This window comes from Perca fluviatilis, chromosome 13 (assembly GCF_010015445.1).
Source record: "Perca fluviatilis chromosome 13, GENO_Pfluv_1.0, whole genome shotgun sequence".
NCBI lineage: Eukaryota > Metazoa > Chordata > Actinopteri > Perciformes > Percidae > Perca > Perca fluviatilis.
This window is the reverse complement of record NC_053124.1, coordinates 23,103,162-23,118,116: the sequence shown is the minus strand read 5'-3', so window position 1 is coordinate 23,118,116 and position 14,955 is coordinate 23,103,162. Positions and strand designations below refer to the sequence as shown.

At 40.3% G+C, this 14,955-nt stretch overlaps 1 protein-coding gene across 2 annotated transcripts; it reads left to right on the top strand.

Moving 5' to 3' along the window:
* The first annotated feature begins 1,572 nt into the window (after positions 1-1,572).
* Positions 1,573-14,527, top strand: csnk2b (casein kinase 2, beta polypeptide). Of its 2 annotated transcripts, none has more exons than XM_039819907.1 (7): positions 1,573-1,718; positions 2,527-2,608; positions 3,691-3,793; positions 5,142-5,257; positions 7,234-7,309; positions 10,930-11,119; positions 12,153-14,527. In XM_039819907.1, exons 2-7 carry the CDS (start codon positions 2,537-2,539, stop codon positions 12,241-12,243), a joined length of 648 nt encoding a protein of 215 aa, XP_039675841.1. In that variant the 5' UTR covers positions 1,573-1,718; positions 2,527-2,536; the 3' UTR covers positions 12,244-14,527. The 2 variants fall into 2 exon arrangements, with proteins under 2 accessions (XP_039675841.1, XP_039675842.1); XM_039819908.1 differs by having other exon boundaries at positions 1,586-1,657.
* The last annotated feature ends 428 nt before the right edge of the window (positions 14,528-14,955 follow it).

Here is a 14,955-nt window from a genome sequence, read left to right as displayed (position 1 = left end):
GGACAATAATAATAATGAAGGTTTAATTCTATGTAGAGGTGTGTCATAAACCATACCAGTGAGCCAGCATCATAGGAATGCTGCTATAATTTTACATAATTTGTTCAACCTGTGTTTCACAATATGTTCTACATGAAAGGAATCTAACGATCTATTGTCCTGACATTTATTTTTCAAGTCAATATAATTATGTAGACCTTATTACATTACAATTAATGCAAAGAGTATAAATGTCTTTGGGCTGTTTTTCATTTGGAAAAAAATAATTCCAAACTTGATGCATTTTCTTGAAAAAGGGAAGGGTAAAGTATGAAAATACAGACGCTAACCGCGTTAATATGAAACCTACTGCTATTCTTGGCAAGACACGCCCTGTGTAGCATTCAAGCCCAAGGATTGGCCAGGCGTCCATGCTCGCACGTTCAGGTCCTTTCCCCTGACCAATGGGGCTATCCTTACCCTAACCACTCGGAAGTTGTTTTTTTCTTATATACTGTCTATGTTTTTTATTTATACAACTGATTACAGTCAAATACAATACAAAATACATAGAACATATTACATCAGATACACCCTAACCTTTCGGAAGTCATCGCCCTCACCTTACCTTGCTGACGTCAACCACTCAGCTGCTACGCAGGGGCGGGTCTTGCCAAGAAAAGTAACCAGTGGCATTATAGTGAAGCAACCAACTGTTTTTTGAGGTACCATACCTCATTTACTCACAGAAACTGTAGAGCATGTGCTAAGTTGCAAGAAAATATGTTTCAGAGAGAAATGACATGTTGGAATAAATGAAACGATTTGGGCTAACAGAAGCAAGAGTAAAGGACATTTTGAAATGTGGTGAAAGTGGACATGGGCAAGGCAGAAGATGCTTGTTCAGCTTTCTAATGAGAACAGGACTGCTGAGGAAAATCTGACATACTGGACACTGTAGGAGCAATGACTGTAAATAATATATTGTTTTTATACGGTCTATGTGTACAAGTTAACTAACTCCAGAAGATAGCAGTAGTGCAACATAAAAGCTGCAAGCAGCCGTTATAAACACAAAAAAAGAAGAAGTAACCAGTTAATCAAAACCTTAATACGTCCATGACTAATACTAAAACTCCAGAAGATGGCATTTTAATACGTCCATGCAGTAGTGCAACATAAAGTCTGCAAGCTGCAGTTAAAAACACAAAGAAGACGTAACCAGTAATCAATCCGTTCGTAAATAACCAATAAACCAGAAAAATTATGTAGAGGGGAGACTTTATTGCTTTAATTTTTCTCAACTGTGTTAGGGCTTTGGGCGTTACTGACGCCATTAACTCTGGTTACAAGCATATAAATAAATGGATAAGAAGAAAAGTCTCGCTGGCGCTTTGTTACTGTTCTCTTAATACATCCATGTTTGTTACGGAGAACTTCCACGCTCTGAATCTCGGCACAGCCATGGATGTATCATAAGACCTACACAGCACCGTTCTCTTAATACATTAATACATCCATGCACAGCACGTAACATATCTACAGAGACGGTTTATCACTAGTAACCAGTGGGCGGCAGCAGTGCATCATCGGCGCTGAGTGCTGCCTCCGAGTCTGTGTAGGAAGAAGAAGCACGTAGATGGTGAACTGGGAGGTGGTGTCCATCTTATTTACACCGGTGAGATTGCTAAATTTTCGAGCTGTCGGGTTTTTTAAGGAGTATAAAAGTTGAAAGTCGGGTAAGTTGGCAGAATCACTCATGTAACCGTAATTAGACGTTTAAACGCAGAGGCAAGGGGAGCTCCAAAAAGAGCTAATCTTTATGATGAGGCCTATTTTCTAACGATGCGCCATATTGAATTTCACCTAGCTGCTAGCGGGGTTTAGCTTAGTGAGCTAACGTTGGCTACTTTAATCGTTTGCCGAAAATATTCTTCCTATGATGGCTAGGGTATGGGCGGGCATGACCCGCCTTACGCTCCCTCTGATTGGCTAGTACTCATTGTCTGCTCTGGTTGGGTTGGTTAGGTTTAGGACAGAGGAGTGGGATTGGTTAGGGTAGAATAGGGTAAACCAATCAGAGGCAGAGTAGGGCGGGACATGCCTTCGCCATCCTAGGAGAGAAAAATACTTGCTAACCATTTGTCGTCGCGCATAGATATATCATATATATATATATATGTATATTAAAGGTTCGATTTATTTCTCGTAACATGTTTTCGAAAGATTCGAGAATTACAAACTACTACAACGAGTATTTCATAAAATGAACGGTGTTAAGAAGATAACATTAGCTAGCTGTTTAGCCTAGCCTTCATCGGTTTGGGCAGAAGCTATTGCTTTATTCAGTTACTCTTGACATGACAGAGTTTCATAATTTTTGGACAAACTATCATTGTGAAAATACTGAAGGAATCTGACCCGTTGAAGTATGAGTTTGACATTGGCATTTAGTCTTATTATAGTTATTATGTTGCTAAGTGTGAGTTCAGTGTTTATGTAGTTGATTAATATACCTGAGTATTTTATTCACATGTCTCTTTATAGGTCTTCAGAGATGAGCAGTTCAGAGGAAGTGTCATGGATCTCCTGGTTCTGTGGACTGAGGGGGAATGAGTTTTTCTGTGAGGTGAGTCTGACTAACTATTAATTGTTGACATCCATGTAGTGACATATTAAAATAAAGTCCAACTAGAAGCTGGACTTAGTTTTAAGCAGAAAAAATTTAATTTAAGTTTATTTATAGTGTCAAATCATAATATAAGTTATCACTTTACAGATAGAGTAGTACTAGACCACACTATAATTTACAGAGACCAAACAATTAATTTGGTGCAACAGTGACGAGGAAAAAACCAGCTGCCTCCATCGGTTGGAGAGAGAGAGACAGAGAGTGTGTGAGGTGTATTGCACTCCATATTGACATGTCTCGCTTACTGTTACTTTCACCACACACAGGGACATAGCCACAACTAGTCCTGATCTATGACTGTGTACTTATGTGTCAGGTCCTACATCATTATAGGAGCTCACTTGGTGGTAGGAAGTCTTCGTAGTGACCTACAAGATTAGAAAGCATGGTGTCAAGCAACTGTAAAATAACAAAGGTTTCTTCCAATAAATGTAATAGAAACTGAAATCTCAGTCGGTGAAGATGAGTGAGGAAGCAGGTGTGCTGCATCCTTGGGTTTAGATGCTCTGTATTGACTGAATACATCATTGCTTCATTTGTTACTTTACACACTTGCTTGACATCGTTTTTCCGAGCCTTTGAGTTGCTAAGAACATTTCTTACCATTCAGTGAGTTTGTATTTTCACACTTTCAACAACATGGTCCTGAAACAATAATGTTCTTACCCCTTGTTCCTTATTAAATAGGTTCACAGTTTTTCAAGTTTAGCTTTAAACAATACTCCCATGCCCATATTTACTTTGAAAGAGTTACTGGTCCCTGCTATCATTTCTCATGTTCCTACTGGTCCTGAAGACATCCCCACGTAATGTATCTCCAGTTTTAAACCCCAGCTCTTAGTATAACATTTGGAAGGGTTCTCTTCACCGCCGGTATGCACAGGAGGAATGATTACAGTGGTTAACAACTGTTAAATTGACCTTTTGGCATAGACTTTAAAAAACCTCAACCTATGCTGTCAGTTATATGCTATTCTTTCCGAATAATCAGTTGTCTCACCTGATTTCTCCAACTAAAGGTGGATGAAGACTACATCCAGGACAAGTTCAACCTGACAGGGCTCAATGAGCAGGTCCCCCACTACCGCCAGGCCCTAGACATGATCCTGGACCTTGAACCAGGTCTGTATCTTATGTTCATGCCTCAACATTCTCAAATTTAGTTAAGCACTGGTTACCATCCATTGATTTGGTTGAAACGGTGGATAATTGTCTAGGTGGGTTCGACTCCGACCTGTGGCCCTTTGCTGCATGTCATTCCCCCTCTCTCTCCCCTTTCATGTCTTCAGCTGTCCTGTATAAATAAAATAAAATAAAAAACAAAGAGAGACGTTTGGTTATTAGAGACGGGCTGAATATTCTCGTCCCCTGACCTGTGACCTATGAATGACCTGATGTTGTCTAAGCTATCCCTTAGTCTCATCATAACTCATTATCTATTTCCAAAGAAAAAAGAAATAAAATTCTTTGGAAGTGGATCTTCGGGGGAATTAATTCCCTGCACCACAAAGGTGACAAAGCAAGTGTTGCCTTCGACTCATCTTGCACTTGTCATCTATTAAACAGAAATGAGAATGAGCATTTGATCTCCGCATTGTTTAGTTTTAAGGCTGTTTATCCTGCTCAGCTGCTGTGCAGGTTGTTTCTCTCCTTGTCAGATGATTATAAATATTTCAACACATCCAGCAGTATAGGTCCCCCCCCCCTCAAAGTCATTGTACATTTTCACAAGATCTTTGAAACCATGCAAGTTCTTTTAACTGCTCTTCAGGCTCCTTCTGAACAGCTGTTGTTTGTTTTATGCCGTTTCAAAGAATAGAAAATGTTTAGAAACATTGTGTCCCTATTCTTCTTTAACCCTTGTGTTGTGTTGACCATGCAACTTTTAGTTTTTTTGGGGCAAAATTTAAAATTAACAAAGTGCTTGGGTAGCTCACCTGGTAGAGCATGCGCCCCATGTACTTTTGTATTTTCAGCACTTTTGCCGCTTTTCCCCCGATGTTTTTGACCCTTTCTTCCAAGTTTTTGTCACTTTTCCCGACATTTTTGTTGATTTATTTCTGCGCTTTTTGACGTTGTTGTGATTTTTTTTTTTTTTTTTTTTTCGTTTTTAAAGCTTTTTCTGACATTTTTGTCACTTTTTTCAACGTTCTTTTATCAATTCTTTTTTTCAAATGCTATAAAATTAAATGAAATACCCAAATTCAACAAAAGTAGTGAACTTATTTATTTTACGTGGGAAGAGCGTTGTATGGAAACATCCACGTTACCTTTTTTTTGGAAAATTTGGAAGAAACCCAAATTACTGATATAGAAACTTTTTGAAAATGAGTAAAATTAGACCAGAGGACAACAGTCTAATATACCTTATCCATCTGAAAATCTTTCTCGGCACAGTTTTACATCTCTGTAAACTATCAAAAAGAAATTTGGACACCAACCATTGTCCTCTGTTTCCTTCTGTCTTCAGATGAAGAGCTGGAGGACAATCCCAACCAGAGTGACCTGATCGAGCAGGCAGCTGAGATGCTGTACGGCCTCATCCACGCACGCTACATCCTCACTAACCGAGGCATCGCACAGATGGTAAGCGCCAGGAAAATCCACTACCCATGTCTGCATTAGAAAAGCTGACAGGGTGAAAAATTGTATACACCATGTGAGATTAAACTTCAAACACTGATGATATTAGTGCTGTCAAACGATTAAAATATTTAATCGCATTAATGTAATAGTTAACTCGCAATTAATCGCACATTTTTATCTATTCTAAATGTCCCTTGATTTCTTTTTGTCCCATTTCTTTTTTTCTTATTGTAATGCTCTTATCAACATGGAAAAGTGGATCGGCTTGCTTTGTGCAAATGTTTTTTTATTGAAAACAACGTGTTCAATCAATAAGTTTGTTCTTAGTTGTGGTATCCATGTGCTTCTGTCTGAAGTCATCCATTGTCGCCTGGCTTTGACGAGGGGGCTGAGAATTTGTATCAGCTGTATGCTTGGCTATCAAGTGGTATTTCAGACTGGACGTGCTGCGATGATAGCTCATTTCACAACGACAAAACACACAGATCACTTTGGTCTTGTTAATGGAACCATTTGGCAACTTTTTAAAAGTAAACTTTCCATTCAGAATCTCATTGGCATACAGTCCTACCATTGATTATTTACCGCATAGGTTTGGATTTATAGTTCAGCATCCGATTTGACCTACTGATAGTACCATCAACACTAGATGGATTACATATATTTGTATTCCCAACAGTATTTGTGTTTACATTCTTTAATTCCCTTTGTGATATAAAGCGAAAGTTTTGTTTTGCCTTATTACTAAAAAGGCAAATCTGCTCAAAGTGACTTAAACGATGTAGAGCACCAATGATTATTGCAATTCTATGTCACAAACAGGAGGTTAGGCAAACTTAGGGCGTTTTCACACATACCTCGTTTGGTCCGGACTTTCTGACTTTTTAGTTTGATCCGAACCAAAATTAAAGGTGCGAAACCTCCCCCGGACCACGGTCCGGATCAAAAGACCAAATTTTGGTCCGACAAAAAGAGGTGGTCTCGGTCCGGACCAAACTGAACCATGGTCCGGTTCGTTTATAGTGTGAAAGCATTTTTTGGATGGTTCCGACTTTCGGACCAAATACAGGAAGCTCTGGCAGGCTCTCCTCGTGTTACAAGACCAGGGAAGCTCCTTTAAGGAATAGCTCGGTGCTGAGAGAGAGAGAGAGAGAGAGAGAGAGAGAGAGAGAGAGAGAGAGAGAGAGAGAGAGGGTAAATGCGCTCAGAGCAGACAGCTATCAGAGCAGAGAATACATCAGCAGTTTATTTGTTAAGTGGTAGTAAATGTAAAGTGTAGGTTTCAGTTTGTCTCTGAATAAATGCTCCAGAAAGAAAGTTCCCGTATCTTGCTTCTCTACATCACAACAAAACAAAAAGAGCCGCGGTAGGGGAGAGCAGCGGTCAGTTGAATAGCCTAAACTCGGACCCAGAGAGAGGATACGAGAGGACGGGGAAGCCCGTCAACAAACCAATCAGTTCTAAGTATCTGGAGACGCAGCTCACGTATGTGATGACGGCAGGACGTAGTTTTGTCACGTAAAGATCTTTAGTGCGCTTGCAAAACTGCAGTGTGAAACCAAAACTTACCGGATCAAATGTATACAATGTAACAAAAACATGAACCTTGGTACGGACCTTGGTTCGGACTTTCATGTGTGAAAACGCCCTTAAAGGAACTTAGAATATGGTACAGTCAAAAACAAGACTGACAAAAACACCTCTGTTGTTCGAGGCCATTTGTGCCCAATATTGCATTTACTTTTGTTGGTCTTTACTGTAACAACACACTTTCCCCTGGTGCATTATTTCCAGGTCTACATTTCAAAATACAGTGCAAAAGATGGACAGACAGTTTGGCAAACCGTTAAAGAGATGTAAAGTATTTGAGCCCTGAGTGAAAGCCTTACCATACCAGTGAAAGACCGTTGTTAAATTAGGCTTGTTTGCCACTTATTATAATTTATAGTATATATCCTGTTTTTTATACCTTGCAGTTGGAGAAGTATCAGCAGGGAGATTTTGGCTATTGCCCCCGGGTCTATTGTGAGAATCAGCCTATGCTTCCTATCGGTGAGTAAAAAGATTCATTCTTAAATACAAAACGTCCATGTTTTCAAGATATGGTAAAGCACCACAAGATAGCTGATAACCATTAAAATGCTGTGGCTTATATAATAGTGATAAACATTATGTCTCTATAGGTGTCACAATGTTCAAAGCTTAGCATTACAGGGTTCATACGTTTTTGAAAAAACCCGGAAAAATTATGGAATTTGAAAAATGCAAATTCCAGGCCTGGAAAGGTTTTGGGAACATAAAAAGACCCTGAAAGTTTTGGAAAAGTCATGGAATTCTTTTTAACACAGCATAATAATATGTCATTAATAAATGTATTTTCACGTCGTCTTAACCTCAACATTCTATTCGGGGAGCGATATTATGAATCCCACTATGAACCACATAAATTGTCATTCATTTTATAGTTAAACTTCTGAGGGTAAACTTTAACACAGATTTGTATTCTTATTGTATAATGTCGACTGACATTTTCAGGAACACATAGTCATGGAAATTTGCAGAAAAGTATTGCTTAAAATGCGTATGAACCCTGGCATTAAGTCTTTGCTCACTGTTGTAATGGAACACATTTCATGTTGAATATAATATGACTCAAAGAGTGTTATTTAGGAGTATAGCTACAGTCTGTCTGGGGCTTTGTATATGCAAATATCTGCAACAGTTCTTATCTGAGAAACTGGTGTCACACAGAGAGGTCATTTATACCCTTTTCCCACCGATAGCGTGTATATGCAGGGGTTTTAAACACAAGTACATCTGCTAAAGAGAGAAAAAAAGATATATGAGCAATGATGCAAAGTCCACCCTTCCTTATCCCACCTGTCAACTGCCACTCTACCCCACGATGCCCCACACATTCTCCTGTGTCACCTTAACTAGCTAATTACTAAAATTGCCCAAAATGCAACTGTTAGCAACCAAGCTTATTTTCATCCACTTGGGCTGTAGATGATATTTCAATCATAAAAGTTCACAGGAAACAACACTTCTGGGTTTCATATGGGCCGTATAGAGGTTTCCTGTAGACTATTGGTGCCAACTAATTGGGCGTTCAAGCACTGCTTGGGTGAAGACAAGATGACCGAAGTTGCCAACGGAGGTGACGCATCGGAAAATGGCCAAAAATTAGTGCATCCACCTGGGTGTACTATTTCCATCACTTCTGTTTGGAGCTGGAGCCGATAAATACCCGGTGCCTACTGCAGAGTCATTTGTCCCGGGAGTGAATGTCCATTGTAACCTTTCCCACTGCAGACAAAAGCCAGATGTTAGTGGGTGTAAGTGGGTTTTTTGGCCAGTGGGAGAGGGGTATTAGACTGATGTTTTGGTTTGGGAATGTCTGGGAATGTTTTTTTTACTTACAATATGTGGTCCGTTTTTAGCAAGTTATTTATGGTGTGACAAACCTCACAGTGCAACTCAAATTGCGCCATTTGTTTCTATTCAAATGCAAATGGGTGTGACAATGAAATGGATGAAAATACCTGGATGGAACTAAGAAGTATTTGTACTTTACTAGCAGCATTCCAGTGCTGTCTCTATCTTAGATATAATAGATAGAGCCCGACTGATATATCGGTGGGCTGATATTATCGGCCGATATTAGGCATTTTCCAAACTATGGTATCGGCATTTTTAATGGCCGATAAATGAATATTTAAAAAATGAAATAAAAACGGACGAAACACCCTTCAACCATGTTCTGAGTGTTGGCGTTGTACAGTTTGTCCACCAGAGGGCGCTCTACAATGTCCTTGTTACCAACACTCATGTTTAACCCTTTGGGCCCTATTTTAACGATCTGAAACGCAAGTGTGAAACGCAAAACGCAAGTAGCTTTGTGGGCGGATCTCGGGCGCTGTTGCTATTATACCGGCGGGATAAAGGACTCTTGCGCCCGACGCAAATCTTAAATGGGTTGGTCTGAAGCAGCTAGGTGTGGTTTGGGCGTAACGTGAAAATAACCAATCAGAGCGTCATCTCACATTCCCTTTAAGAGCAGGCGTATTGTTCCGTGGCGGACTGCTGTTATGACGGCGGATTTGCTTGCCGCACGCCAGCAGGAGCTGTCTGGGATGCGGCAAAGTAATAATTGCCCGTCTTGGCCGGATGGCGATGTTGCTGCGGCCTCTCGGGCGCGTCTCCTCAAGTCTGGAGAGGATTGCTGCAGCCATGGAGCGTGGGCCTCCAAACGCACCACCTGCTCCTGTTGTGCCCCTAACCTCCTCCCCCCACTCCATCTCCATCCACCCGCTCCACCAGGAGCGCATCGCGCATTGCCACTCCAGGACCAGATTCCGCCGGAGTGTCCAATCCCACCGTAGTTCAACATCACGTCTCCTTAAGTCCTCTAATATTTCCTCATTTATGTCATCAACACATCCATGATTCATGGAAATGTGTAAAACACAACAAGCCACAAAGAATGCTGCGACTTTTTGAGGATTGTACTGTAAAATGCCTCCTGATCTATCCAAACACATGAAGCGCATTTTCAGTAATATTTTTCTTTGTAATTATGTATGGATTTCAAAAATGTGAACTGCTGTAGATGAGAGAAGTGTATGCGCGTTGTGCACACGCTACATTATGGCCAACCATTCGTCCCTAAAATAGCATCTGAATAACGCGCCACTGACTTTAGACTAGTGCCACTGACTTTAGACCAGGTTTTTCCTGGTCAGTGGCAGAATTGTTTTCTGAAACTGCAAAATGGCACCACGTAACGTTTGTGCCGGAACACGCCTCCTCTTTTCGCTGAACTCACTCGAGCGCAAATACATTCCCTAATTTACCAACGTGCATCTGTGGAGGGAAAAGTCCGCTGTGCGTCGGGTGCAAAATAGGAATGATACATGCGTCGGTGTACAAAGGCAATTGCGCTGAGTGCAAGATAGGGCCCTTAAAGTTTCATATCGTATTTTTATACATTTTATTTATCAGAACTTATATATATGTATGTATAGTACAGGCCAAAAGTTTGGACACACCTTCTCATTCAATGTGTTTCTTTATTTTCATGACTATTTACATAGTAGATTCTCACTGAAGGCATCAAAACTATGAATGAACACATATGGAATTATATATATATGTGTGTGTGTGTGTGTGTGTGTGTGTGTGTGTGTGTGTGTGTGTGTGTGTGTGTGTGTGTGTGTGTGTGTGTGTGTGTGTGTGTGTATATATATATATATATATATATATATATATATATAATATATACACACACATATATATATATATATATATATATATATATATATGTGTGTGTATATATATATGTGTGTATATATATATTCATATATGTATGTGTGTGTGTATGTATATGTTGATGTTCCTCTGTTCTGTTGTGACAAGTTTATTTTTAAACTGCATTATCATTATTTTATTGAGGACTCATAAATAACTACAAATAACTTTTGTTTTGTTAGGCGTTTCTGGATATATATTTTTCTGCCGATATATTGGAATATCGGATTTTTAAAACACCAAATATTTGTATCGATATCGGCCTTAAAAGTCCTTTTATTGGTCAGGCTATAATAGTAGATTTACTCTCATGCCTTAACCAGTTTCTTCCTCTCTCTGTCCCTACTCCTCTTCCTCCACAGGTCTGTCAGACATCCCAGGAGAGGCCATGGTGAAGCTGTACTGTCCTAAATGTATGGACGTCTACACACCCAAGTCCTCCAGGCACCACCACACAGATGGAGCCTATTTTGGCACTGGCTTCCCCCACATGCTCTTCATGGTTCACCCTGAGTACAGGCCCAAGAGGCCCGCCAACCAGTTTGTCCCAAGGTTAGAACAGCAGGCAGAGACTGTAAAAATAATGGATGTAGCAGCAGCGACGTCTGCACTCTGACCAATCGGTGTATGTTTTGGAGCATGCTGTGTCTAACCGTTCTCACCATAAGAAATGTAACACATTATAAGGAAAGAGTCCACCAATCGCAGCATCTATACTAATTGGGACCAAATACTGTGAATCATGTGGATCCAACTGATGAAATAGAACGTGTTGTTGATCGCCCTGATGATTGTAGTTGAAATTATGCAGCCCTACACTGTAGACTGGTGGATGTACTCAAATTAGCATCAGAGTTAGTTATTAGGGTTGCAAGTAACAATTTCTTTCACAATCGATAAATCTGCCAATTAGATTCTCAGTGAATGGAGTTATAGTTTTTTTTCTATAAAACCTCAGACTATTGTTTAAAATGCACATGAACAATACCAATGGACGTGATACGAAAAGATAACCATATGCTACGAAAAGATAACCAGTTTAATTTCGCATAAGACAAAGAAAAGAAGAAAATACTCACCATTTAGAAGCTGAAACTAGGGAATGAAATATTCTATTATTAAAATAGTAGCTGATTGTTTTTTTGTCGATCGATTAAGCGACTAATTGTTTCAGACCTAGAGAATCTGCTAAATGTGAAAAATTAATTTGAGCCAATGTCAGCAGATTCCTGATCACTTTAGGACACCCAAGTCTATTTTCTCTCGTATCCGCCTCCTTTTCTTGCATCCCATTTCAATCTGTTGACAGAAAACGTCATGTGAGGGACCGTCTGGGTGGGGTGATGGGAAACCGTGAGAGCTTAAGATCATACATCGCTGCTCTCTCCCTAAAAGCAAATACAGCACTGATCACAATGTACAGAGCCTCATCAATTGTGGTGTGCATGTTTTTGTTGCATCTTGTTGATTTGATTTGAAGTGAATAGTTGATGCTTTTGTGCCCCTCTGGACTTTTTAATCATGTTTGATTAACAGTAGCCAGAAGAAACACTCAACCCTGTTTGTCACTTTCTTCTTTCTCCAGGCTGTACGGGTTCAAGATCCATCCCATGGCCTACCAGCTGCAGCTGCAGGCCGCCTCCAGCTTCAAGAGCCCCGTCAAGGCCATCCGCTAGAGCGCCCTGGACAGAGGAGATGGAGGAGGATGATTCGTAGAGAGAGAAGACGGGAAAGAATTACCATCAGAAGGGGAGGGGTCACCTGCATTTTACAAAGCTTTTCAGGTGCCCCCTCCCAACCTTGAAGACTGTATTATTTTGGTTTAGATTAGGGCAAATGAAAACGTGTAAAGATTTTTGAGTGTGAGGGAGACCTAAAAACGCACAGCCATGATCTTAATCACAAACCAACACACACACACACACACACACACACACACACACACGCTCATACATACAGAAATACATGAATGCATCCACACACTTGGGATTCCATGCATGTACCTTACCAAACTCATCAGTGCCAAAAACAGGAGGTGAGATAAGAGGAAGCTGAACAATCCAGGGGCTTCTTGCTGCTGCTGTTCACGAGCACACTGATGATAAAATGATATAATCAGTGGGACACTACAGGGAACTTTTCCTCGTAGAAAAGGTTTTATGTCCAGGGCTGTTAGGCGGAAAGCTAAAGAGAGTGCAACGGCTGAGTCAGCTTTGACCTCTGGCTCTGTGTTTGTTCTGTATTTGGCACAGTTTGGTAAAGGGTGGTGGTAAACCCTCCTTCATTGGAAGCCTCCTCTTCCCATAAGCCCCCCCCCCATGCATGTACACTCAGGCTGGCACTCGCAGAGACAGTTTGGATGGTGGGTGTCTTTCTGTATGAAAGAATTTGGTTACCGGTTTGTCTGATGTTTTGTGGTGGTGTTGCACAAAGCTTTCTGTTAAATTTGCCTTAAGATTCAGAGAACACACCCAGATTGTTTTTGTTTTTCAAGAGACACAAGCAACAATGTTTTTTTTTCTTCTGCTGTTAGAGGAGGTGAAGTAGAAATAGATTTAACTAAAATTAATTCTGAATCGTTCAGACAATTGTAATCAGCCTGCGTCATTTCTCCAGCTGTCTGTGCGTGTGTCAAACAACTGTCTGTATTGGTCCTGAAGTAAAAATATAACCTGTGCTACATTTTTCTGAGACGTGTCCCCTCCTGCAGCAGCCGGCTTAGCTGTGTTTGTATTATCACCCCCCCCCTCCCCTTTCCCTCGTAGCTTCATCTCCCTAAAAGAAATAGTTTGACATTTTGTGGAATACACATATTTGCTTTCTGGCAGAGAGTAGATCAGAAGACTAGCTAGCGGCTGGTTAACTTTACTTAACATAGTTCTCGGTAATGGGAAAACAGCTAGCCTGGCTAGTTCTGTCCTAAGGTAACTAAATCCTCCTAGCAGCCCATTTTCGCAGCATTTCACAGGTTTACAGAGGGTTATGCGCCGGTTAGCAGTTGCTAGGCAACCATTGTTTCATTCCAGGAAGTTGCTAGTCCTAGCCAAGACCGGGCTGTAACACCACAACCAGTCGTTTTTACACTTAAACACTTGTACAGATTAAACAAACAAAATATAAAGTGTTAATTAGCTATAGAGCTGCTTCTAGTAGCTAAAGATCACTAATTAACACATATCTTGTTTAATCGGTACAAAAATGCAAATGACAATTCGCCATTTTAGAGGGGCTTAGAGCTGATTAGCAGTCGATGGGCAACCAGTAGTGACTCCAGGAAGTTACTGGTCCCTACAAAGAAATAGTCCGGCCCATGACCAAAATGCAAATAGTTTTTACACTTTTTTTGGACGTATTAAACAAACAAATACGACTTGTTGTTGGTAGGTGGATTTTATTACCATTGGACGGAGCCAGGCTAGCTGTTTTCCCGTTTTTTGTATTTTTGCTAAGCTGAGCTCACCGGCTATTGGTGGTAGCTTTATATTTAACATACAGATATGAGAGTGGTGTCTGTCTGCTCATCTAACTCTCTGCCTAAATGCAAGTATTTCCCAAAATTTCAAACCATTCCTGTGAAGATCAAGGAGGAGACCCAGAGAAAGAGGAATTTAGACAATCTGAATCCTTCAGCTCACTCCACCACTGCACTGATCCTACTGGTGTCTCTCCACAGCACAGTCTCATTATTTATGTTCAGGGTTAGAGACAGACCGACCACCAGCCGCTTATTTTTTTGTTTCTGAAGCAGTGGGGCAGATACTCAGATGCCCTTTCTTCACTCCCTCCCCTCTTTAAGTTTGTGTGACTTCAATAGATTGTTTTTGGATTTCATGATACAAGAGAAGCGGTATTTATGTGTCCAGATTTTAACTAATGACTGTCTGTGTTGTTGTCTTTCTGCTACTGTGGAAGGGTGAGCAGGATTCAGAATTCTCAATAAACTTCTATTTTCTTTTCATACGCTTTTGTACTTTATCTTTAAGACTGCAGTTCTGCCTTCCTGCCACATAGTATCACTAGAGAACTTAATGCTTTAAAATATATATATATATATATATATATATATTCTACATTTAAATATTTCCAAGGCACTACTTGTTGGGGCAGTTGTATTTAAATCATAAACATGAAAATGTACTGTAACACAGAGGAACTATACAACACACAACTGTTGCTGCATTCTTAGTGTTTTTGAGGTTGTAGGAAGATTCCCTGTGGTGATAGAGATGATGGTTGTCTGGATTCTGGGTGTGGTTGCTGTGACATTTCACATGACTGAGTAACAGCGTTGGTTGTGAAACACGCACAAACACACACAACAAATTAACGCCATCTAACTGTATCGACAAAATCATAAGATCTCAGTCAGGCTTTTGTAATTACTTTTT

Excerpts from the sequence above, each read along its gene's own strand:
- csnk2b (XM_039819907.1), top strand. The coding sequence starts at position 2,537 with ATGAGCAGTTCAGAGGAAGTGTCATGGATCTCCTGGTTCTGTGGACTG. Across the intron at positions 7,310-10,929 it reads TCAGCCTATGCTTCCTATCG|GTCTGTCAGACATCCCAGGA; the intron begins GTGAGTAAAAAG and ends CTTCCTCCACAG. Across the intron at positions 11,120-12,152 it reads GCCAACCAGTTTGTCCCAAG|GCTGTACGGGTTCAAGATCC; the intron begins GTTAGAACAGCA and ends TTCTTTCTCCAG.